The sequence below is a fragment of the Ochlerotatus camptorhynchus genome, unplaced genomic scaffold (assembly GCF_037179485.1).
Source record: "Ochlerotatus camptorhynchus isolate MF236.1 unplaced genomic scaffold, CSIRO-AGI_Acam_v1.1 ptg000284l, whole genome shotgun sequence".
Classification (NCBI taxonomy): domain Eukaryota; kingdom Metazoa; phylum Arthropoda; class Insecta; order Diptera; family Culicidae; genus Ochlerotatus; species Ochlerotatus camptorhynchus.
This window is the reverse complement of record NW_027040773.1, coordinates 4,099,231-4,125,538: the sequence shown is the minus strand read 5'-3', so window position 1 is coordinate 4,125,538 and position 26,308 is coordinate 4,099,231. Positions and strand designations below refer to the sequence as shown.

Sequence of the window (26,308 nt, the reverse complement as noted above, 5' to 3'; positions counted from 1 at the left end):
TTGAAAAAATCCTAAGGTTATCTTGCAACGCATTATTATCAACGTGCGACGTGCTCAAAATACAATAAACTGTAAACAAGTTTACATTTGATTTATTTAAAACATGGTTTAAACGTTCTTATTAATTTTGTTTAAACTGTCATTCTAAATCAGAAACATGGTTAATCTGGCTTGACTTCATATACATCAGACTCAGATTCTGGCAACCTCTCAGTTGGCATCACTGTCAGTGCTCGTTTCGACACAATGGAAGATAAAATACTTGAAATTCACTTCAATTTATCATGCTTGAGTTACTTCTACGATAGCTCGTTGAAAAGAAACCCACATCTTCGTTCAACAGTTCCATAGAAAAAAAAAAAAAAAACAAAGGTAGGTACCTACCAACCAAACCAAACTTTGTACAAACGAACCGAAAACTCGTCAAACATCGACAAAAAGGGTGAGAGATTTCCACCGAGATGAGAAGCTACCCACCGCCACAATAGGCTAGAAATTAAATCTAGCAAGAAAAAAATAATAACGCTCTGGTATTGCATCCAATTGAGTAGACGTCTGCAGTGAAGATTCTTGGATTATGTAGGACTATAATTTGATGGATAAAAATAGTTCGACTTTTGGCCGCAAAGGTACCGCAGCGATATATTTTTTTTTATTTCACAAAACTGACGTTTGCTGCCTTGGGCAAAGTTGTAAAACGTAAATTGTTTTGAAAAGTTGCCGAAGATATAAAAGCTTTACATCTTCAAACCCCAGATATACGAAATGTTATAAAAATTGTCTGAATTTCACGTTTTTAGTATAATATTTTGAACAATCGTTTAAAAGAATACTTTTATCATTTTTCCTCGATTGGTACTGATCAATCGAAATTTTTCCAGATCAATGCTATTATCAAAAACGAAGTGACGAACCTGCTATTGGATTTTTTTAGTGTACCACATGGCAACACTACTACTGGATTGTACTAGCATTATCACCAAATTTACTAGAATGTTTTGGTTCTATCTTTTTCACTCTACTCAAAACTGAAATGCATAAAAAATGACAAAATGATACACTCTTTGCACACTGTCAAATATCATTGCACACAAAATATACTTTGTTTAAATTTAAACAAAAATACAAGCCAATCTGGTGGCTGCCGGCACAAGCTCCTAATAAAATTATATTACAGCGAACCACATTATTTTAATTGATTTCATTGCCAATTAGTCGTCTATCACTTCGTTTGTGCAATTATGCTTAGAGCAAGGTTGCCAGATATACCGATTTATCGGTATTTATACCGATTTCCAAACTAGATACCGATATACAGATAAGGTTCCTCAGGATACCGATTTTTAAGATTTAATTCCGATTAGTACCGTTTTTTTTAATAATCAAAATTATTGTTGCCTGTTCGCGCTCGAATTTCGGCAAAATTATATGTGAGAGACTTGCATCTTTTTGAATACCTCATATTTTTTTAGCCTTAAAAATTCTAAGCAATCATCTCTAAATATGCCTTATGCTTGATACCGTCGACTAATGTTTGCATTTCCTCACCGTTTTAGGCAACCATCAATCGAGAAATAGTCGATGGCTCTTTCCGTTAATTCCTAGGGAATCGAGAAAAATTGTTTAAACATTAAATTCCTGAAGTTTCATCCAACTTACCCTGGAATTTTCTTCCACCTTACCTTGGAAGCTTCTTCAGCCTTCGCCTCCTCTCCCGGAACTTCAAGGATGTTTCATTTACTTTAGTTAAAATTCGAAAACCCGGGAATTTCAGAAAAGTCCAGCGAACTCCAGTGAACTTAAGAAAACATCATAAATATTTTGGAAACTTCACAAGTCCAAAGAACTTCAGGGAAATTTAATGGGCACGAACTTTAGTGAAGCTCAGAAAACATCAGGACAGATCAATTAATTAATGAAATTGCTGAAATTATAAAACTACAGCAATGTCCTGAGGAGCTCATGCAAATTTTGGAAACGAAAGGGAAGTTCCATGAACATTAGAACATTGTGAGAACATTTTACGGGAAGTTCTTGTTAATGGCAGTGTCGATAACTTTTAAAAATAAAAAAAATTGGAAAGATCAGAGAACTTCAATGCTGATGTTACAATAAAATCAAGAAAATTGTGAGAGCACTTAAGAGATTTCGTAATCTTCAAGCAAGTCCAGAAACCTTCAAAGAGATATTCCGGTAGGCTTATTACAATCAGGATAGTTCCGAGTACTTCGAGGAGGACCAGAGAACTCCTAAACAGCCCCCAATTTCAGGAAAATTACAAGAACTTTTAAGGAATTTCAAGGAATTATGGAATATTCCTAAGTGCATTTCAGGAATGTTTCGAACACTTCAGGAAAATTGCGTAGTCTCCAAGGATGTTTAATGAATATCAGGAAAACTTTCTGGATCATTAAAACATCCCCCAGGAATCTCTTTCTTCCGGAATTATGTCCTTGTTTCTTTTGACTGTGCCGTAAGCGCGCTGGCTTCCAACTTTCTTCAGATGTTTCTGCCAATCTACCTTAGGTTTCTGTCAGCGTCTCCAGGAAGTTTTGTTTGTCTTCTCCAGGAAGTTCAATTAAATATCCCAAAAAATTCTTTCGTCTTGTCTGAAAGTTTGACCATAAGCCAACGGTTTTTTTTTGTTCGACTTCTATTGGAAGGTTTTTCCAAGCTTTTCTGACTTTGCCTGGAAATGGCTACTTCTGAAAATTTACTTCGGGTTTCCAAAACTTTTTTGGCTTCCTTTAGATGTGACATCCGATAGTTTATTTAAATTTTCGCCACAAGTTTCTCAATTCGTGTCCAGGAAGCTTCCCGGATGTTTTTCCTACTTTTCTTAGAACTTTCCTTGAACTTCATCCAGGAGAGCTTCTTTCGTCTTTCTCTGGATGGTTTTTCAGCTTCGTTCAGAAGCTAATTCAAACATTCCCTGAGTTTGCTTCCGGAATTTTCCAATCATTGTACAAAAGCTAAAATTTTACTTTGATTAACGGCTTTCTTAGTCTTAAAACATTGCAACGACTACGATCTGCTCGACATTTCGGCCATGGGTTGTGGCCTTTTTCAAGTGAAAATATTGTTTGTCGTTATTGTCAATAGTTTAGTCGTTGTTGTGGCTGATTTTCCATATTTTGGTTTCATTTAATGATATTTAATTGAAAAACTACTTTCTCACAATTTTTATCACCACTTGAGGACAACGATAATTTTAAAAATTAAAATTTAAAAATTAAAGACTGTTTTAAGACTGAGAAAGCCATTCAACAAAGCAATTTCCCTCAAGTCCCTTTCAAAAATGGCAAAAATATAAAATTAGTTAAATAGGGAAAATGGCCTAATGTCGGCCTAAATACCCCTAATTTGGGCCCATACATAAATTCAGTAATCCACTAAATTTTCAATAGCGATCCAAAATATCCATTATTACCGTCCCAATGACGCGTTCATCTAGATAAAATTGATAAATATCAGATTTTTAGCGATGGGCCCAATCTTAGATCCATAGGTCAACATTAGAGCCATTTCCCTAGTAAATACCGATAAATACCGATTTTTTAATACCTTTGATACCGATAAGCTTTAAAACAATCTGGCAACACTGGTTAAGAGTATTAAAAATATTAATATCACAAGAAATAAAAAAAAAATTATTTCTGAAAACATTTTCTAAATAACGGGCAAGTGAACGCAAGTGTTTGAATAGTTCTTTCGATCTGTATTTAGGTCTCCAACAACTGTGCCAAATATGAATGAATTTTGTTATGATCTACACATATGGGAGATTTTTAAAATTTGTGTTGAAAAATATCTATCTTGTGAAATAAAACAGTTTGTATCGCTGAGCCAACTTTGCGGCCAAAAGTTGAACTATGTTTATGCACCAAATTGTAGTCTTACTAAATCCAAGAAACTTCACTCAAGACGTCAACTCAATTAGATGCAATACCAGAGCGTTATTATTTTTTTCCAGCTAGATTTAATTCCTGGCCCACTGTGCACCATAGTCGGGAAGGATCTGAGAATACCAGAAAGAGTTTGTCCCTATTAGGATTTGCTGATGCTTTTCCGCTGTCATAATTCCAATCCGGAGAGCAGTCAGTCCGTCCACACGAGCTACCACCAAAAGTCCGTACAATATGACATTGTGTTGATTTAATTCCCCAAATGGGAGCCAAGCTATCCGTTTTCTGCCGGTATGGGATTATTTATTTTTTCCTTTTGATGCCACTGCTGCTGCTCGTGGTTCGTTGCTTTCGGAGGTTTGTCCTGCGGGCAAAGGATAATAAAAATATGATGGCTTGATTTAGTTATTGGCTAATAGTAAAAGCTGACATATGATGGTATCCAGAAGATTAACCGAGACAGTTGGGGTACGTGAGAGGTTAACAGATTGTGGTTGTTATTTATTTGTTCGCTGTGGCTGGCTGTTCTGGTAGTGAACGGAGGGAATTTATTGAGTGGGGTTAATTGAGAAGAAAGCTTTTATTAGGAGAATGCTTTTCGAGCACAATATTTCAGAACATAACAATGTATCGTTTTTCGCACGTTCCGATTTTGGCTACTAAGTGTCCAGTTTTTAACGTAAGGCCTTGTAATAATATTCAAGGGCAGGCCTATGAAAATATTATAGCATGACTGTTGCTCTAAAGGCAGGTCTGGTGATCTTCCCAAACACTTCTGCAGAGAGAAAGTGACATATTGGGAGTCCCTTCAACCCTGGAACAGATAACCAACGGTAAACAGAACAGAATTCAAGGGCAATGGAGCAACTATTTTAGAAGTGAGTTCTTTAATTACTAACCACCAAAAAATAAATCAAGCAATGTGACCTTATCACTACTGGAAGTGAACCATTCTATTCCGCTTCAAAAACCTTTAGCCTTCATTTCTTATCAAACAACAAAGCGGCAACCTGCTGAGTGCCGTTGGTATATAACTTAAACCACAGAAACCTGCATGTCACAAACGTGCCAACCTTTCAACACCGTCGTCAGCATGCTAAAATCGTCGGTAATAGCTTTCGCGTTCTGTGTGACGACACTCGCCAATGGATCCTACGCCCCGCGATCGAAACCCGGTCAATCTGGCGGAAGAATCGTAGGTGGAGTAGCCGTCAACATCACCGGCTATCCGTATCAAGTGTCTCTGCAGCGGAACCAACATTTCTGCGGTGGTTCCGTTCTCAACGACAGGTGGATCTTGACTGCTGCCCACTGCACCAAGTATGTTGCAAAATGTTTTATTCATTTTTGAATTGTATGAATTTGTATTCGCAGGGGAATCACCAATGCATCTACGTTGAAAGTACGAGCCGGATCAACGGAAGTGCGATCCGGGGGTATCTTGGCGCAAGTTCGCGACATATACTTCCATCCTAAGCAAAACTCTTGGAGCAATTATGATTTTTCGCTATTGGAGCTTAGAGAACCGCTTAATCTTAGCAAAACAGTTCAACCGATTTCGTTGCCCGCTCGTAGTGATTTCTTCGAAGATGGAACGCTTTGTGACGTATCCGGCTGGGGTAATACACGAAATGCTAATGAGTCTTCGCTAAGTTTGAGAGCTGCTGCCGTCCCTCTGTATAATCAGGAAAAGTGTAGTATCGTTTACAAAGAGTACGGTGGCGTGTCGGACAGCATGATTTGTGCTGGCTACGAAGAAGGAGGCAAGGATTCATGTCAGGTAGATGATGTAGGTTTAGGATGGATCAACAAATCAGTGGAATTTTCATTTTAGGGTGACTCGGGTGGACCACTGGTTTGCAATGACGTGCTGGTAGGAGTGGTTTCCTGGGGTAAGGGCTGTGCTGACCCTGGCTATCCCGGCGTCTACGGCAGAGTGACAACTGCAGTCGATTGGATAGCCGAAACTATGAACGAAGTGGTTTCTAAGTAGAGAAATAAACGATTCATTTTCATTGAAATAATTCAGGTTATCTTCGCTGGATTTTCAAATCCGATTTGGGAATTCATTACTGGCAATCAAACTAAACATATCCCAATGTTTCCTTTAAAAACCCCTTTCGGGTGTCTGGAACAGGCTGGGAAAACCTTACCCAAACACGTACAGTCAGAAGCGATACTTTGTTTTGCCTATAGGTGAAATTAATTCGTAAATATTTTGAGAGCTGTTGCGTAACCCACTGACAGGGGTAAGCAGCTTCAGCCGGTAAAGGGGCATAAAATTTACATTCAAATAGATGACGCTCATGACAGCCATATGGCACCTTCTGGGATCCATGATGCTATACTTTGGCTCGTCGGTGCAATACCGAAACAACTCCGTACAGAGACATCATATCGGCCACAAGCTGAACCTCGCACACAACAGGACTAGCAAGCAGCCCGGAGCAATGTCACATGTCTACCAGTAGTGTTAGACGGAAAGTGTGACACCGAAGGCAATCGTTGCACGTCGCCTCTACTGCTTGTAGCTCCATTGTGCTGTGCGGAACGATAGAATATGGAAAGTTTAATATTTTTCTTCAATCTTGTCGGATGTGCTTTAACAAACACAAACCACAAGAATCCGGCTTCCGGGAGAAATGCAATTTGGCACTACTTGTTTCTGGGTGCTCGTTACTGACTGACCACGCCACGATAAAGTCATTTCACTGCATAGCATTGTTGTTTGAAAGTGGAGAAAGAAGTCTTCTAAGGGGGCCATTATGCATTGTGATTTCAGTCACAGATGACATTGCAATTTTACAGGAATATAACGATATAACGTTGCTTCAAGCCTTTAACGTTGATGGCTTACTTACCTACTTGCTTTTTTGAAGGATGCAATGAGAACAATTTTGAGCCAATTGAAAATACACTAGCATCAACGACACTGATCACATACATTTCTAATCTTTCACTGGTGATCGTAAAGAGTGCTAATAAGTTAGTACCTACGAATACAATTAAACAACAACGGCTTTACTGCCCTTCCGAAGAAAGATGTGACCATAGATTTTTTCGCATCAGAAAAATCCCAACCAGACTTTTTTACAATATAAAATGTCTAATAAAATGTCACTACGAAAACATAGGGGCGAAAATGGCAATATTGGGGAAATGGCTCTATGGATGCCTAAGACTGGGCCCATCGCTGAAAATCTGCTATTTATCAATTTTATCTAGACGCACGCGTCAGTGGGTACTAATGGATATTTTTGGTCGCTATTGAAAATTTAGTCGATTGCTGAATTTATGTATGGGCCCAAATTAAAGGCATTTAGCCCGAAATTACATCCATTTTCCCTATTTCATAACTTTTACCCCCACTGAATCAGACACACTGGGATGAGAGAGAAGTCACGCTTACCACTAGACCGCCAGCGCCGTCAACATACCTTTTCAAACTGTCAAATGTTATCTGCTTACATCCCTATTTTGATATTAAAACCTGCTGTTTTGTCGCAATGGCCAGAGAAAAATCTCCGCTCGAGTATTTGTTTGATGATTCCTCAAATGTTTGCCGTTATAGTTTCGATTTAAACAGAAGTAATCAAATATTACGTCCACTCTTGAAAGATGTCGTAAGATTTGGGACAGTTCGTGTAATAGGTATGGGGAAAATAGTGACACAGGAGGGAAAGGTGTTAAACATAATTTAAAAACTTGTGAATGCCGTATTTGAATCGCCCCTATGTAGCTTTTGACCTGACCTTTTGAAGATCGAAAGATTAAATGGAGCGTCAATCGATACCTGTAGTGCCCAAATAATCAACAAGCCCACTAATTCGCCTTTTTGCAATATAAATACGGCTAATGTAAAGCTTTGATAGCCCCACATTAGTCGTATATTGCAAAACGACGAATTAGTGGACTTGTTGGTAACTTGGATAGTACTCAAGTTTCACACCTTCATATCCTGCTGGTCATGTGTGCATCTCAGTGTCTACTTAATTAAAAATGACCTAGATGGCCTAATAGCAACCGTTTTTGCATTCTGAGCACAACATCGCTGGTTAATTTCAGGCTCTTTTCTACTGAGCATGAGCATGATGGACAGCCCACGGTTACTACTCTGTTATTTCCAGATCACACAGAGAATCAATAGACGATGGTTGGGACTAGCAATCATCCTCAATGTGTAAAAACTGGTGATCTCAAACTAGGCAATACCAGCGCTGGCCGCGCCCGAACGCAAGTCAAGAAAGGAATGGGTAGGAATGTGTTGACGTGACACTCGCTTTGATGGAAGCCGAAAAATTCTTTGCACTTCCACGAGGAATCACTGGGATGTTGGGTAAGAGGGCAGGGTTTGCAGCAGGGTTCGTTTTAGAAAACGATAAGCTGAATTGATGTCCTAACGATGTAGAGAGGTTACTGTATAAATAAATAAAAAGTAACATGATCTCACCCAAATTACCAAGTGGAGCTGCATCGACAGCAACAGGCCTCCTCGTAGACTTTCTTCGACCCATCGCAGGTATCTCCTTCCTCCTTTCGTGATAATTATAATTGTAGCGGTCTGCTTGACATCAACACGAACCTGTCAGGGATTTGGTAGAAGCTGCATGAAATATAAGCATGAGCATGATTGACCGCCCGCGTCTGCTATTCAGTTACTGCCAGATCAGCTGTAATTACACAGATAACCAACAGATGATGATTGGGACTAGCATTCATCCTCAATGTGTAAAAAGTAGTGATCTCATACTTTTAAAAGGCAATACCAGTGCCGACCGCGTCCAAATGCAGGTCAATTAAGGAATGGGTAGGAATATGTAGACTTAAGAATAAGCTTAACAAAATACAAATAACCTAGATTTCAATCTATTGCAATTCAATTTCATTTAACTCTAAATAATGTATTAGGGCCTATACACAATTTGCCATGAAATGACATTCGGCATGTTTTTAAAATATAATACTAAACTAATGAATCAATAGACCGACAAATTTAGGCTATTTGGACATGAGATATTACATTTAAAAGGATACTAGGGAAAATGACGGCATCGGCAATACCTTATTCTATTATCGTCAGGGAGGTAAACATCGCCATTGAGAGCTCAATTTTGACATGTGGAATCATTGTGTTTCAGAGCATCTACCTATTGGCCTAATTTGAGTGCTCTTGGACTTTGTTTACCCCTGTGCCGATAATAGGTTACGGTATTTCCGAAGCTGTCCTTTTCTTTATAAAATATATCAACACTGATGATATGCACTGGAAATCCTGCAAAGGTAAATAAATTAAATAACTTGACATGTTGTTCATTGGTTATTGTAAGCGAACGGTGTAGTTAATAATTATTTAATTACAGGTTCATTTCTACTAAGATTTTGTTTGGCCTTCACGTACACATAGGTGTTCAGAAAAGCTATATATCGCTTGAAAACACGTGTTTGCTCTAAGGAGGGTCGAATGTATGAAAGCATATCCACACCAACTTACAAATAGATCAGACTCGACCTTCTCCGATTTCCATAAAAAGCTGTCCATGTAGTAGGTTTAAGACCAGCCAACCTCTTAAAACGTGGACAATCATTCGCATACTATTTCGTGAAACTTTTGGAAGCTTCTATTGAATGTTTTTTTTAAGCTTCTTTTGGAAGTTTCTTTTTGAAGTTTCTTTTGGAAGCTTCTTTTGAAAACTTCTTTTAACAGCTTCTTTTGAAAGCTTTTTTTGGAAGCTTCTTTTGGAAGCATCTTTTTGATGTTTCTTTGGGTAGCTTGTTTTGGAAGCAAAAAAGTTTCTTTTTGAAGCTTATTTTGAGAGCGTCTTGTGTAAGCTTTGTTTGAAAGCTTCTTTTGAAAACTTATTTCAGCAGCTTATATTAAATGCTTCTTTTGGATGTTTTTTAAGCTTCTGTTGGAACCTTATTTTGGAAGCTTCTTTTTTAAGTTTCTTTTTGAAGCTTCTTTTGGAAGCTTCTTTTGGAAGCTTCTTTTGAAAACTTTTTTGGCAGCTTCTTCTGAAAGTTTCTTTTCTAAGCTTCTTTTTAAGCCTTTTTTGGAACCTTCATTTTGAAGCATTTTTTTTTCAAAAAAAAAGCTTGCTAAAGAAACTTTAAAAAGAAGCTTCAAAAAGATGCTTCCAAAAGAAGCTATCATAAGAAGCTTCCAAAAGAAGCTTCCAGAAGAAGCTTCCAAAGAAGGCTTTCAACTTCTTTGGAAGCTTCTTCTGGAAGCTTTTTTTGAAAGCTTCTTTTGGAAGCTTCTTTTGGAAGCTTCTTTTGGAAGCTTCTTATGGTAGCTTCTTTTGGAAACATCTTTTTGAAGTTACTTTTGGAAGCTTCTTTTTCAAGTTACTTTTGGAAGTTTCTTTTGAAAGCTTCTTTTGGGACCTGTTTTGAAAGCTTCTCTTGGCAGCTTATTTTGGGAGCTTCTTTTGGAAGCTTTGTTTGAAAGCTTCTATTGAAAACTTATTTTAGAAGCTTCTTTTAAATGCTTGTTTTGGATGTTTTTTAAGCTTCTTTTGGAAGCTTCTTTTTCGCTACACTGACTAAAAAAAATACGAGCTGGTAGTGATGGAAAAGCTCTCTAAAATTCTCAACTCGTGAACTTTTCCCTCGGTGAACTTCGTAAAATGTCACGAACATTTCCAACGCTGTGGGCAGGACAGTAAATTTGAGTAGCTTCGCAGTAATGGAGCAATTATCCATGGTTTATGAGTTAAAACATAAAAATTAGTGTCCATAACTTGAGAAACATTTGTCTAATTTATGGTTTATAATTTAATGCAATGTGGATTTTCCATGGAACATTTTCGATAGTTTACAGTTCGTTGTTGAACGTTTTATGGGTCATTTACAATATGTTTATGGTTAATTCGTACCATTTCAATGCTCATCCTATAAAATTTAAAGGATCATCTTATCTCACCAATACCAATCTTACATTTGACAACATCAACTTGTTTCTGTTCTGCTGCAACTAGATAGAAATGGGCAAGTCTAACAGTCACCATATCTGATAATGAATTGTTTGTTATTCAATATACGAACATGGAAAATTAGACTGGCCCACAAAAAAAAAAGGTTCTAATTTTCAACAAGTCAACCCCTAGATTTCAATGGCGCGGGTGGTGTAGTGGTAAGCGTGATTACCTCTCACCCCAGCAGGCCTGGGTTCAATCCCAGTTGGCACCGCCGGGATGTTCTGAGGCATAACATCTCTCATCACGCCTTCCTTCGGAACGGAAGTAAAGCCCGTTGGTCGCCGGTTCATGAGTTGATGGTTCGATAGGTAGGGTCCAGGTGTGGGAGCTGCGTCCTTGGCGTCGGTAGCATTGGTGCTCAGCACGGAAAACAAATCAAGGAAAAAAAACCTCTAGATTTATTCCTTTAGGTGAGAAAAGCATTATCTGGTTTGCCTATGGTATCCTTATACTGAAAATCAGGAGGCAAGGAATCCGGAAAAAAAGGAATATCGACAAACAAACCATCTGGGAGTAAGGATTCCTCTCTGAATGTCTGTCTATGTGTGTATGTGTGTGTGTGTGATATAAAGTGGCCCAAATCAGGTCCATCCTGGAATTTCAAACGCTACACCGTCTTTTTCTTCTTGTTCGCATTTCAAGCTTATTGCTTAGCGCATATTAGCTTATTGCGTGCTCTCAACTTAGTGTTCTAAATGCACTTCCACAGTTGTTAATTGAGAGCTTTCGATGCCAATATCAATGCATGCATTTGTATATTGTGTGGCAAGCACAATGATACTCTATGCCCAGGGAAGTCGAGAAAATTTCCAACCCGAAAGATTCCCTCGGCCGGACCGGGAATCGAACCCGCCGCCTCTGGCTTCATAATACCGTGCCTTTACTGACTAGGCTATGAGGCCCCCGTGAACTGGTTATTTGGGGAATCAGAGACATCCTATCAAAATGTGAAGTTATTTGGTTCACGAGAAGTGGTGCCCCAAAGGCCTAGAAGTTTGTATGGGAAAACACATGTTCAACTCAAGGTGGGGTGGCACTGAAGGTATAAGGTGTGAAAAATGAAGAACCTTTGGGGTATAGGGAACAACTTTGCCCAACACCGGAAGTCAATCCGAGTTAACCCTGAAAAGTTATTAGCGATTGAACTGAACAGACCCCACCTTACTTACTAACGCGTTATGCATGGATTTTTTTCCGGACAGGCATAGAAATAGCAATCTTTGCAAGGTTATAACTTTTTAGTTTCACCATGGGATTTGCTAAAATGTTCATTTACAATTTTGGCCTAATGAAACCAGAATAAGATTGGTCAAGGGGTTCCAGTTTTATTCCGGGTATCACATTTTTGATACATCAGATGGTCACCGGTTCTAAAGATGCGTTTAGACTATCTGATTTGTTGGTCTGATTCGAGCGGACTGCTCGATAATTTTTGTCAGATGCAATGTTCGGATGCGTTCACACTTCTTCGACAATCGACATTCTCCGATTAGATTTGACATTTGATTTGTCGAACGAAATAGGTTTGTGTTTAAATTTCATTCGACTTGTTCAGCAAAATAGCCGCAAGTGAAGTTAAAATATTGTTTTTTTTTCAAAATTATCACGGATTTGAACTGCTAAAGAACGCATAATTTGTGTTTTGATGGCATCCAGCAGCAAGGTCGTTCCAATTTCACTATTCAATATTGTCCTGTGCATGATTTGACTAATTTTTATTTTCCAGTGTGATTGGCCGGAAGATACTGTAATGGCTATGATCATGACCTGGTCAACAAAACAGTGTTTATATAATACGAAGCATGTATTATATAAGAATAAACATGCCAGACAGCAGGTCTGAGAGCCTACTAAGATTTTTTTAGAGTTTCAGATGTGTTCGGAGATCTACTGAGAAATGTGTAGTTCTTAGATCTTGAAAACAGAGCTACAAATCTTTAGAAAATTTTACAGAAATTATACGAAATTTACACATTTTCATTTACAAGATCTCTCTTCAAAAAAAATTCTTAACTTCAAGCAAGTTAAAATATTTCCAGATCAATTTGTTAAACTACCGTATGCGTGATAATGTTTGCACCATTGAGCAATGTCAAAATTAAAAAAAAATTCAAAAATTTCGTGTTGGAGTTTTTTTTTATTTTTTCAAAGGGGGGATGTTTCTCAGAGTATTAAACTATGTTAATCATCGATCGAATTTCCACTTGCTGCAATTACGGCCTCCACACGCTTCCGGAATGCACGGCAGGTTCTAATAATGTAGTCTGGATCCATTTCTCTCCAGGTACGGGTCAATGTTTGTCTGAGACTTGCTGAACTCGGGTGGCGTTTAGAACAGGCCTTGGCCTTCATGACGCGCCATATTGAGTAATCCAGCGGATTAAGATCGGGGCTAGATGGCGACCACATATCCTTCGCCCAGAACGGAAAATGTTCCTGCAACCACTTCTGAGTGTGGTTCGAGGTGTGACACGGAGCCCCATCTTATTGAAATACAACATTTGGCTTCGGACCGTACTGTTCCTTGATCCGCGGAAGAACATACTTACTTAAAATCCGTGTTGACCTTGTCGCCTTCTGGAATGAAAACCGGGTCCATTTTTTTGCCATCGGAAGCCACCAATCCAAACACCATAACGCTAGCAGGATGCTTGGTCAGATACACGTTGTTGTGTTCGTCGGCCACGTCTTTTACTGGAAGAGAACTAATATACCGGTCGGTTCTGGAATTTGATACGGGATCGACGGTACATGCTCTCGTCGGTGAACAGGATTACCGGATTTTTTCGCTTAAGGAAGTTCAAGATTTTTTTGCATCGTTCGACTCGTAGCTCCCGGATGCGGTTGGTAATCATGTGAGTTTTTTTTTCCGTGCCCTCGACTTCGCCCCGCAATCTTCCTTTACGATCTTCCGTACCGTAAAGTCACTGAACCCGTGTTCCTTTGTCATTTTCCTTATTGAACGCACTGGATTCACCCGAATCTTCCTTTTGATAGCAGCGTTAACCCTCGGAACCCGAGCTGACCTCGGACGACCTGTGGCCACCTTCGCGGATAGTTGTCTTTTCTTTTCTCGGTCTAAAACCCTTTTGACGGTCCACCGGGACACTCCCACGGCGATTGAAATGTCTTTTTGCGACATTTGCGCGTGGGACAAATCACGAACACGCTGCTACTTCGTCATTGTGCAACTGTCAAACTAAGTAAATCATTTTCTTTTATACACAGCCTACTACGGTATGAGCTATAGGTTACGTGCATTCAAAGAAAACCAAGGCATTGTATGCACAGGTGAAACGGGAAACTTATTTGTACGATGCTGCAAACATTATCACGCATACGGTATAAGCGAAATTTTGCAAATCTTCAGGGAAATTTGCAGAACTTCAGTCCAAGAATCTACAGTGAAATATAAAGAATTTCACAGAAGTTTGGAGATCTACTTAAAAATTATTGAACATCAGTGAAGTTCGTAGATCTTCATAACAAAGCTACAGAACTTTGAAAAAAATTACAGAACTTCTGAAAAAATCACAAGAATGGTCATAGATCTTCAGATAAATTAAGAACTTCAAGAAAGTGTGTAGATTTTACAAAAACTTTTTTAGAATCTCAGAAATTTTAATGAATCTTGCAATTTTCAGGGAAATTTAGCGGTTTAAAAAAATATTTATACGATTTCAGAGAAATTTGAAGAGCTTTAAGTAATTTAGAAGATCTTCAGGGAAATTTTCAAATCCTCAGAGTAGGCCGAGAGCCTACAGAGGAATTTAGATTTTCATTGAGCCTTATAGTTTTTTCGTAGATCTTGAGAATAGAACTGCGGAGCTTCAGACAACTTGACAGAATTTTAAAGATATTTGCAGAACTTTAAAGATATTTGCAGAAATTTGAGGAACTTCAGAAAATTTCAGAGTGTAGATCATAAATCTACTGAAAAATCTGCATATGTTTTAGTAAATTTCTGAATTTTATTGCGATCCTTGGATTTTTAGAGAAGTTTACATAACTTCAGGAAAGTTAGAGGATCTTTATTGTGCAAGTAATTTCAGAACACATAGTAGATCTTTATAGAACTTCCCAAAACTTCCAGGAAGCTCAAAAATTTCCAGATAAACTTTAGGGAATTATGTAGATGTTCAGAGATATTTGCAGATATTCATTGGGCCGTATGAATAAAAAGAGTTTACTCTACTTTCCCGTGCTTTTCTTACGGGGAAAGTAAAGTAAAACGCTCTTATTCATACGACCTATTGAATCATGAAAATCTACAGAGAAAATTACAGACCTTTCGAGAAGTTCGTAGATAATAAGAAACTTACTGAACATCAGCAATAATTGTTGATCTTTAAGGACCTTAAATCTAAACAGGGATTCAGGAACTTTGTAGATTTTTAGAGAAATTTGCAGAACTTCTGAAGAACACAGAACTTTAAAAAAATCTGCAGAATTACCGAGAAATTTGCGTATCTTCAGGAAAGTTTATTGATCTTTAAATATATTTTACCAGAAAAAAATAAACAAAACTTCAGAGAAATATGCAGAAATGAGTTCATAACAGAAATTTTTAGAACTCAAGGAATCATGTAGATCTACAGAGAATTTTTCCGACTAGTTTTTCGAAAGTTGGTATCGACATCCTGGCGAAGTTTTGAAATACTTTTTCGTCTTCATATCACAGTTCTTGAAGGACAAGATAAGCCATATCCCTGCTGGTGTTCCTCCTGAGCAACCATATCCTACTCCACAAAGTTCACCTCCTCCTTCTCATATTATTTAAACTAATAAAAGCTAATGCGCCTACCAAAGCTAGAGCAATTTTCCGGTAATTGACCACTGTGTCAAGCAGTTTTGGAATAACTTTCTACCAGCGATTTCACAAAACTGGACCAACTAATTTCTATTTTTTTATGAAACGCACAAATGTTGGCTACTTTTGTCGTCGTTCTAGAAGAAAAAATCTCAAAATAACCTGGTTAATTAACCACCAATGACGTTTCTACCACTCGAACTTTGAAATAAAACATTATTTTGAGATTTTTTCTTTTAGAATCACGAGAAAAGTAGCCAACATTTCTGCGTTTAAAAAAAATTATTTAGTTGGTCAATTCATGATGGAAGTATTTACTTTTGATTCCTGATACAGTTTAGTTTTGAAATCTAAATTGACAATTCTTACGACATATGCAAACAGTGTGAACACCAGCAAACAGGGGGTTCGACAAAGTGTGTCGAAAGTAAATTCGAGCAGATTTTCCATTATGGCGGCAGTCAAAATCAGGCCAAGAAATCAGATAGTCTAAGGCTCTGAACCATTTGGTGGATTATTTTAACTTTTGGTTAAAATTTGACAGATGGAAAGTTATCGATTAACCCTGCTATCCGAGCGTGGTTACTTCTGACAGACAAGAAGTTAAATTTTGACAACTGTGGCTGAGTTCTTCTCAAAAACCGGTCGATCGACAGCACAGAGATTTTCGAACATAGAAAATAACTTTCAAAATGACACTTTTAACCATAAGTTAAATTTAACTCGGCAAATGGTTCACAGCCTAAACGGACCTTAAGGATGATCAGGAAAATCCTTGAAATAGGTTGCGTCGATTATGTGATCAAAGGATGCTATGAATTTTATCTGCAACTATTTACAGTGTCTACCGAAGTGGTCTACCGGTAATGGTGGTGGATGGTAATGACAGACGAAAAATTACAAAAATATATATAATTTAGTATTGTTGCTTTAACACTTTTGGGTCATTCAAAGTTTTCAATTAAAGCGAATTTACAGGAAAAGCTACTAAAACCTTGAATTCCAAATAAATTTTACAAATCTCCCAATATCACATATATTTGATGTTTTCAGCAACTGTCAAACAAGTTTAAGATCTACAACTTTGTCAATGACTTTGATATACTTCATTCTTCGCCCACTGTACACTAGGAACACCCAGTAAAACAATTAGAAAAAATCACATTTCAGTCGTTCTATCGAAACCAACCGTTTTTTGAACTATCGAACTATCGGTTAATTACGATATTCACAAATGCTTAAGAGGCGTGATATACAGTTCCAAAAAATACGCAAATAACTCTAAATTTAGAGATAACGTTGTCTATACCCTCAAATGGACTTAGACACGTAGTTTATAGACAGCCCCACACAGAATTCACCGTACAAAAGCACCGAGAACTCGTATGTCCCAATCCGATTGGACCGAACTGACATGCCAGACGAATGCCGGGAAGTACCATTTATTTCGCCGTAAACCCGCCGAAAGTGACAAACACAATTATATGCACTATTGCAACATCATCGTCATTGCATTGTTGGGTGAAGCGGTGGCGTGTGGCCCTCATATCAGGCAGCAATGACTACGAAACTGCCAGAACCATGCTTTCAAACCAACCAGCTAGTTCTCAGTACCCCGCCGACAATTATTCGCTCATTTGTAGCGAGCAATATGGGTCCGCTTTTCGGTTCCGTCATTCTCTTTTGCAACCCTGAACCTGGCGGAACCCGATTCCCTGCTGGATTCGAGAACGATTTGCCAGCGCTTTTGTTTTCATCGGAAAATTTATTCATAATATAAATCTTCATATTCCGACATTAACAGGAAGTTATTGTAATTTTGCATGCGTTTTCCGTCCAGGAACAATGTTGCGTGGTGGACGAACGATTCTCCGAACACGTCGTGCGCGGCTCCGGAATCTAGTGCTTCGATCGAACAATGACAATTATGTGTCTGGTGTGGTTTGGGACTCGCCTCATTGCTCCTTTGAAGGTGGGTGCATCTGCATATGTTTGGACGGGGCTTCAAATGCAGACTCCCTTGGTGTGGCTTGTGCATTCAGCGTCGTAATCGAGGACCGATTGGGCGTCGTAAATCATGTTGCATTCTAGCTCAAAATAAATGAAGCTAGGAATGTCAGAAATTTGATTATGCCTTCTGCAGAGGGATGTTGACTGGTGACAATACGAGGACAATTCCCAGTCCCATTTCGATTGCTTATGAATTCAAAAGGACCGATATTAAATAGAATTGCTAGTCATTCGAATAGAGCATTACAACGGTATTCAGCTCATTTATACTAGAAGAGCTATCATCACCAATCATAATTCCTTATCACTCAATCACGATGATTAGATTGCAGACAGAAATTAGCATGCAAAATTCATTTCTTTCATTTTTATCATATTTTATTGCCTTAGTGTGATCACCGCTTGAGAACGACAGTCTTCCCAACCAGCATCTGCTGGAATGGGCTCCAACTGTTGCCACTTCCTATGTCTTCCTCAAAACCCCCTCTGAGCTTCTCAACTTCCTCCCCGTACCACTCTACAAAATCCCACATAGATTCCATATCAGTACCCCCACCAGAGCCTTTATGCGAGGCGACATCGACACCCAGCTTTGAAAGACTGCGAGGAAGGGTGCCTCTCTTGGGTGACAGGAATTGAGAAAAACGGTTTCGGAAGCCTGCTTGTTTTCTGCCACAAGTTTTCCCGCCCGGAGCTATCATGCCGAAGCATCAAAATGGTGACATATGAGCGAAATGAGATGAGTTGCTGTCGCACTCACCAACGACGGCGAAATGCAGAAAAACTTCCCCGGAAAGGACGACCGAGGAAGCTTACCCGAACCCAGCTCAAGCCCACGAGACATACGACAAGTGGCTTGTCTTTCGTGTCGGTCTATCTGGGAAGAGATTTATTATTAAATTTGCATAAAAATTGCGCCATGGAACTGGGATCCCGGCGGGGCATTGGGAAGGGATGGATCTAGGAAGAAAAATAACATGATTTTTTCGTTGTCTTATTCAGTGCCACTGAACGAGATGTCGGAGGATTTGTGCGTGTAGCGATGATTAGATGGACGACATGACGCTGTACAAAAAACACAATTTATCTGACTTTCTTGACGGTGGCATTCGAAGACAGTAAATCAACTGTTAGTCACTGGAGCAAGAAACAGTCCTACAAAGTTATTCACAGTTTTTCGACTATTGTGGTAAATTGGCCTATTGTGGACTCCCTAGTAGCTGAGTTGGTCCCGTTTTCTTCTTGTACATTTTTGAACGCTAAAATCTTCTTAGGCTGTGAACCATTCGCCGAGTTAAATTTAACTCGTGGTTAAAAGTGACATTTCGAAAGTTATTTTCTATGTTGAGAGCTTTAATGTGCCTGCCTCTTAGTTAAGATATAGGGTGAAGGCTCTAATGCTGGCCTATGGATATAAGCATTGGGTCCAACGATAAAAATCTTCTCTTATTCAATTTTTGCCAGCGACGTCCCGGGTGGAGAAGCTAGGATTCCGCTTATATTTCACAGCCACCTTCTTCGTCGTCGCTGCCACGTCTGGATTACGATTGCTGCCGCTGCCAGGCTTCCTGGCGGTCGACAGACGCTCCCCGAACACTTTAAAAACGTTTATCACGGTCGATTTGGCCACATCCAGCAATTTTGCCAACTTGGCGTGTGAGAACATCGAATTCTCTGGCTGCGCGAGAAAAATTTTGACACGCTGCTCCTCTTGCTTGGACGTCATTTTGAAAACTGGAGAGCAAACGGTGAAAACCCATCATAGCAACTTCCAAACGCAGCATTTCAGGTTTTTTATGCTTTTTTTTTTACAGAAATACACCAATTTGAAGTTGACCAATTTTTGCGCGCTGCAGACTTTACTGTAAGAAGCATTAACTTTTATCTAGATACCACCAAATAATTATCACACAAACGCATAGAATCCACTAGGGAACGATAGTCTGACATTTTTTGCGAAGCTCAGCGTTTTCCGGAAACCGGGAAAAAACTCAAATTCGGTACAGTTTCACGACCGCAGTTAGGACAACACTTGGCGAAAATAGTTAACCACTGAGAATTCAAACAAACTCATAGCGTAGACAAAAATAAAGTCACACACAAAGCTGGAACATTTTTCTCCGCGGCAAGTGTTAGCAGCTTTTGTAAACAAAACATATCACGTTGCCAAATCGTCTGATAATATTTCCACGAATCTCTGTATATATGTAGGATTACTAATACCAACCGGTCAACAGTCGTGTTTATTTCAGTTCAGTTCTTTCAACAAAATGCCTGCAGGCGCTCTGGAAGAAAGTATCCTTGGGTTAATCCTCTTCAACTTGTTCACCTCCGACATTCCGACTTTCCCAGATGGTGGAATGTTGTCTCTGTTTGCAGATGACACATCCATCGTCATCAAGGGAAAGCTCATCGGAGCTCTTACTGCCAAACTTCAGAGAGGCTTGGATGTCCTGTCTGAGTATTTCAACAACTGGAAGATCCGTATCAACGCGGCTAAGACCCAGGTCAGTATATTTCCACATTCCCAATCACCAAGACTTGTTCCATCTGAAAATAATAATATATGCTTAAACAACTCAGTGGTGGAATGGTCCAAAGAGGTTGTGTACCTCGGTCTAATACTAAACAGCAAGCTTTTTTTTTTATTATTAATTACTTTATTTGTACAGGCTCAATCGAATAAACTTTACAGACCCGAGTTATCATTTTTGTTATACATTATTGATTTCTTATATTTAAAGTTAAAGGAGCTGGACCGGATACTCGCGGTTGTCTCGAGGTTAGTGGGGATTTACATTTTTTTTTTGGATGGGAAAACGGAGAGGGAGGTTTGAAATGTGGTTTACGATACAAATATTTAATTAATCCTAAAACATGAACTAATTTCTATTCATCTTGAAAACAAACATAAAAAAAACCCACACGTACAAAATACAAACTAAACACAAGGTTAATAAAACTTACAATCTAATGTTAATATTCTTAAAGTAAACATATATGAGTTTCATAAACTCCAGATCGCGTCTCGCCAAAATATCCCGAACTGGAACATTAGGTTGTCTACCTCGAGCCCGAAGAGAATCGTACAGTTCAGATCTGACTCCGCGATGCTCAGCACAAGACCAAATAATGTGATCTGCGTCCTGGTAACCTTGTCCACATTCACAGAGATTGCTGTCCTTCAGCCCAACACGGAACAAGTGAGGGTTTAACGAATAGTGATTGGACATGAGGCGAGACATCATACGAATGAAGTCTCGACCCACATCCAACCCCTTGAACCAAGAACTCTTCGACACCTTAGGGATGATCGAATATAGCCATCGTCCCAAACTTCCTTCACTCCACTTATTCTGCCAGCTGACGAGTGACTGTTGACGATAAATGAAGAAAAATTCATCGTAGGCGATTTGTCGATCGTAAATATCGCCTTCCATAGCGCCCACCTTAGCAAGTGAGTCAACCATCTCATTGCCCGGAATCGAGCAATGAGATGGGACCCATGCAAAGGTGATGACAAAAGATCTTAAAGATAAAGCACTTAAAAGCTCTCGTATTTTCATGAGAAAATACGAGGAGTGCTTTACCGGCCTCATAGAGCGAATAGCCTCGACAGAACTGAGACTATCCGTAAAAATAAAATAATGATCTGGTGCAAGTGAGGCGATCGTTTCTAGCGTATAATGTATTGCCGCCAGCTCAGCAACATATACGGAACAAGGAGCTTGAAGCATTCGAGAGGCGCTATGAAATTCATTAAAAATACCAAAACCAGCGGACGACTCTATTAGTGATCCATCTGTGAAGAACGATCTTGCGGAATCAACTTGGCCAAACTTTGCAGCGTAAATTGACGGAACAATCATGGAACGATGATGTTCTGGGATCCCACGAATCTCCCGCGTCATAGATAAATCAAAACTAACTGAATTGCCGAAGTCGGAGAAGCATACACGATGAGGATTATGCTGTGAAGGGCTGACATCCTGTGTTATGTACACGTAGTACAATGACATAAAACGAGTTTGAGGGTTCAGCTCAAGAAGCTTTTCAAAGTTTTCGATTACCAGTGGGTTCATAACTTCGCAACGGGTGAGGAGCCTGAGGGACAATTCCGAGAACCGATCCGATAGTGGCAACATGCCCGCCAACACTTCTAGACTCATCGTATGAGTCGAGTGCATGCATCCTAACGCGATACGAAGACAACGATACTGGATACGTTCCAGTTTGATGATGTGAGTTTTAGCCGCCGACTGGAAACAAAAACTACCGTATTCTAAAACCGATAAAATCGTTGTCCGGTACAACGTTAGAAGATCTTGCGGATGGGCTCCCCACCACGTTCCGGTAATTGTTCGGAGAAAATTGATCCTTTGTTGGCATTTTCGTCTCAGATACTCAATGTGGGATCTCCAGGTGCATTTTGAATCGAACCAGACCCCAAGATATTTGAAGGACATAGAATGAGTGATCGGTTTACCCAAAAGTTGAAGCTTTGGTTGTGCTGGGCTATGCTTCCTAGAAAAAACGACCAACTCAGTTTTCTCCGTGGAGAATTCGATACCTAGCTGAATAGCCCAAGTAGACAAATTGTCTAAGGTATCCTGTAAGGGTCCTTGCAGGTCAACCCCTTTGGGCCCTGTCATAGACACTACGCCGTCATCTGCAAGTTGTCTCAACGTGCAGTTGTCACTTAGACAATTGTCAATTTCTCTGACGTAGAAATTATACAAAAGGGGGCTTAAGCATGAGCCCTGGGGGAGACCCATGTAACTAAATCGAGAAGCTGTAGAGTTTCCATGAGAAAAGCTCATATGTTTCTCTGACAGCAAATTGAACAAAAAGTTATTTATTAATGGAGAAAGGCCACAAGCGTGGAGTTTGTCTGAAAGGACTTCAACGGATACTGAATCAAAAGCCCCCTTGATATCCAAGAATACAGAAGCCATTTGCTCTTTTTTAGCAAAAGCCAACTGAATTTCTGTGGAAAGCAACGCGAGACAGTCGTTCGTTCCCTTGCCCCTACGGAATCCAAATTGAGTATCTGAGAGTAGGTGGTTCGTCTCAACCCATTTGTCCAAGCGAAAAAGGATCATTTTCTCCAACAATTTTCGAATGCACGATAACATCGCGATGGGACGATACGAGTTATGATCTGAAGCGGGTTTTCCAGGCTTTTTAATGGCTATAACTCTCACTTGCCTCCAATCATCCGGAACAATATTGAGCTCCAGGAACTGACAAAACAAGTTCAACATGCGCCTCTTAGCGACGTCTGGGAGGTTCTTCAACAAGTTGAACTTGATTCTATCAGCCCCCGGAGCCGAATTGCCACACGAAAGGAGCGCGAGTGAGAGTTCCAGCATTGAAAAAGGCTGGCTGATCTCGTCTACAGAATTCGTCGTTTCGCGAGGAATCATCTGTGCCGGCACGGAATCAGGACATACTTTTCGCGCGAACTTGATAATCCAACGATCTGAGTACTCCTCGCTCTCGTTGTTCGAAGACCGGTTACGCATCCTTCGCGCCGTGTTCCAAAGCGTATTCATCGAGGTTTCGCGCGATAATCCGTCCACGAATTGCCGCCAGTATCCGCGTTTCTTGGCTTTGATGAGGCTCTTGAGTTCGCGTTCAAGAGCCGAGTACGCTTCGAAATACACGGGTGTTCCACGTTTCCGGAAAAGCTTAAACGCGTCGGACTTTTTACGATAAACCTCAGTGCATTGATGGTCCCACCAAGGGGAAGGAGGTTTCCTACGCAAAGACGTTCCTGGAACCGGCCGAGTTTGAGCTCGAAGCGCGCTGTCCAAGATCAGATTGGAGAGGAAGTTATATTCCTCCAACGGTGGAAGCCCTTCTACCGACGACACGGCTTCCTCTATCGCGGTCTTGAACGTTGTCCAATCGATATTACGAGTGAGGTCGTACGCGACGTTAACGGATTCCGACGGATTGAACCCACTGGCAATCGAAATTTTGATCAGCAAGTGATCACTACCGTGGGGATCCTGGATCACATTCCACGTGCAATCCAACGATAATGAGTTAGAGCAAAGTGTGAGGTCTAATTTACTTCCATTCGAAGATGGTCCAGCCAAACGTGTTACTTCTCCATTGTTAAGAATTGTCATATTGAAGTTATCACAGAGGTCATATATAAAAGTAGAACGGTTGTCATCATACAGTTCCCCCCAGCCTGTACCGTGGGAATTAAAATCTCCCATAATCAACCGTGGAGCAGGAAGTACTGAACATATATCTGAAAGTTGTTTTCGATTAACAACGGCTCTAGGAGGAATATAAACAGAAGCAATACAAAGGCTCTTACCTTTAATAATAGCCTGACATGCGACAACTTCAATACCTGTAAATTGTGGAAGATTCACTCTATAGAAAGAATGGCACTTTTTGATCCCCAAAAGTACCCCTCCTCCACGCGAATCCTCACGATCCAGTCGAATAATGTTAAAATCATAAAAAGGAAGATCTATATCTGAAGAGAGCCAAGTTTCACAAAGAGCAAATGCATCACAATCATTATTGTGAACTAAAAACTTAAAAGAGTCTAATTTAGGAATAAGACTTCGACAATTCCACTGTAGAATAGTGATCAAATCCCCGACCTCGTTTGGAAAATTATCCATCGAAGGAAATGATTGCTGCAATGAGGGGCCACTTCAATGTCAATTGCTTCAAGAGGGTCTTCACAGTAGGAAGCATTGCCAGAACAATGCTTTTGAGAGGATCAGAAATATTCAGGTACAGGTACAATTTTATCAAATGAGAACAAACCAGATGAAGAAGGGACTTCTGTTCTTAAAAATGGGACATCAGGGGTTTTGGATGTCCCCGGGAGAGGTGGAAAATCCTGGGTATAGTCAGTTCTTCTGAATCCAGGAGGAGTAGAAACTTCCTTTTTTCCACCACTCCTTGATTTGGGCAAGCTGATTTGGGGTTCTTCATTCTCAACTTTCCGCGAACGGATGCGTTTTCGTTTCCGTGCTGAAAAACAGAAAGAAGTTCCCTCCTCAGCCAAGTCAGAGTCAGTCTCGTCATCTGACAAAAGAGAAAAGGGATTTTTGTCGTTGGTCGATGGCGTGGCCGTCTTAAGCATTTCTGCAAAAGACTGCCGGGAACGTTCCTTAAGTGAGCGTTGTAATTTCTCCCCGCGTTGTTTGTACACCGGGCATGACGAGATACCATGAAGAGTTCCCTTACAGTACACGCATTTTGATGCGGTAGCTGCACAGGTGTCATCCCCATGCTTCTCTCCGCATTTGGAACAGCGTGCCTTGCTGCCACAGTGGGAGGCCGTATGTCCCAACTGCTTACAGTTTTGGCAGTTCATGACCCGGGGAACGAACAAACGCACAGGTAGTCGAAGTTTTCCCAGCTCGATGTAGTGAGGAAGGGCTGAACCAGAAAAGGTCACACGGAACGAGTCTGTGGGGGTAAAACTCTTTTTACCCTCGCTGACAGATACTGAGCCCAGTTTTTGGACATCCAGTATCTTCACCGGAGGAATCAAACGGTTCTTGAAACGGCCAACCGCCTGCTTCTCCAAGATCTCGGGGGTCAGACTCGCTTCGGTGACCACACCTTCGATCTCCACATCACGAGCTGGGATGTAAACTCTGTACTCGAGCGTGAAGAGCTGGGAGGCAGCAATCTCGTTAGCCTGCTTCAGGTTAGAGACGGAGACACGAAGTTTATTGTGCCTAACCTTCGTGATTTCAGTCACGGCCGAGTATCGCTTCGTCAGATCATTAGTAATTTGCATTACATTCAAAGGTTTGTTTCTGGGCTGAAAGTAGACAACCCATGGGCCAGTCGAGTCATCTGGATAGGCTCGCGATCGGGGGTTTATCTGAGCCTGTCCTTTGCCAGACTGAGACGATGAACCAGGGAGAGATGACGTACGTTTTCGACCCTTCTTGCCATCGCGTGGCAAAGTGGTGTCATCTTCCGACAAAACGTCCATTTCGTCTTGCGACAAAATGTCCATTTTGCCGTACTAGTGGGAGCGAAAAACGCTCTACCACTGAAACGATAATCACTCGGACACAATACACAAAAAAAAACTACAAACACAGAACACAAACTTAAAATTTAACTGTGGGCGAAAGAGAGAAACAAGAACAAAAACTTATCTGATAATCCTATACTACTACCACCGAGCGTTTAAACGGCAGCAGCGGAGCGACGCGCAGCGTGGATGATCTTCGATCAGCGTGTGCGGGTGGTCTTCGTTGGTGTGTGCTTATGTGAGGGTCGGCACTCAGCTGAACACACGATGATAGATGAGCGGTGTAAATGCGGAGGCAGATGCTGACACTCGATGACGATGATCCGTGTGCAGGTATGCGTTACCACGCACCGATGGTGCGCAAAATGGTTGGCGAATTGGCAATCGTAAAAACAATTTTCCTTCCGATGATGCCGAAAACACACTTTCTTCTCAGAAAAAAAAAACTCACTTTTAGTTAATTATTTAGCTGGGAACTCTAAGCGAGAAAAAACTGACAATTTAAATCAAGCGAATAGCGAGAAAACTTCCAAAATAGCGGAGCGCGAACTAAGTCGACCGTACTTCTTGCTAG

General features: G+C 40.3%; 1 protein-coding gene across 1 annotated transcript; it reads left to right on the top strand.

The window, feature by feature from the left end:
• The first annotated feature begins 4,986 nt into the window (after positions 1-4,986).
• On the top strand, positions 4,987-5,898 carry LOC135706653 (trypsin 3A1-like). Its single transcript, XM_065228299.1, has 3 exons — positions 4,987-5,225; positions 5,280-5,685; positions 5,740-5,898. The coding sequence occupies exons 1-3, from the start codon at positions 4,999-5,001 to the stop codon at positions 5,896-5,898; spliced, it is 792 nt and encodes a 263-aa protein (XP_065084371.1). The 5' UTR covers positions 4,987-4,998.
• Positions 5,899-26,308: the final 20,410 nt, after the last annotated feature.

Excerpts from the sequence above, each read along its gene's own strand:
- LOC135706653 (XM_065228299.1), top strand. The coding sequence starts at position 4,999 with ATGCTAAAATCGTCGGTAATAGCTTTCGCGTTCTGTGTGACGACACTC. Across the intron at positions 5,226-5,279 it reads ACTGCTGCCCACTGCACCAA|GGGAATCACCAATGCATCTA; the intron begins GTATGTTGCAAA and ends TTGTATTCGCAG. Across the intron at positions 5,686-5,739 it reads GAGGCAAGGATTCATGTCAG|GGTGACTCGGGTGGACCACT; the intron begins GTAGATGATGTA and ends TTTTCATTTTAG.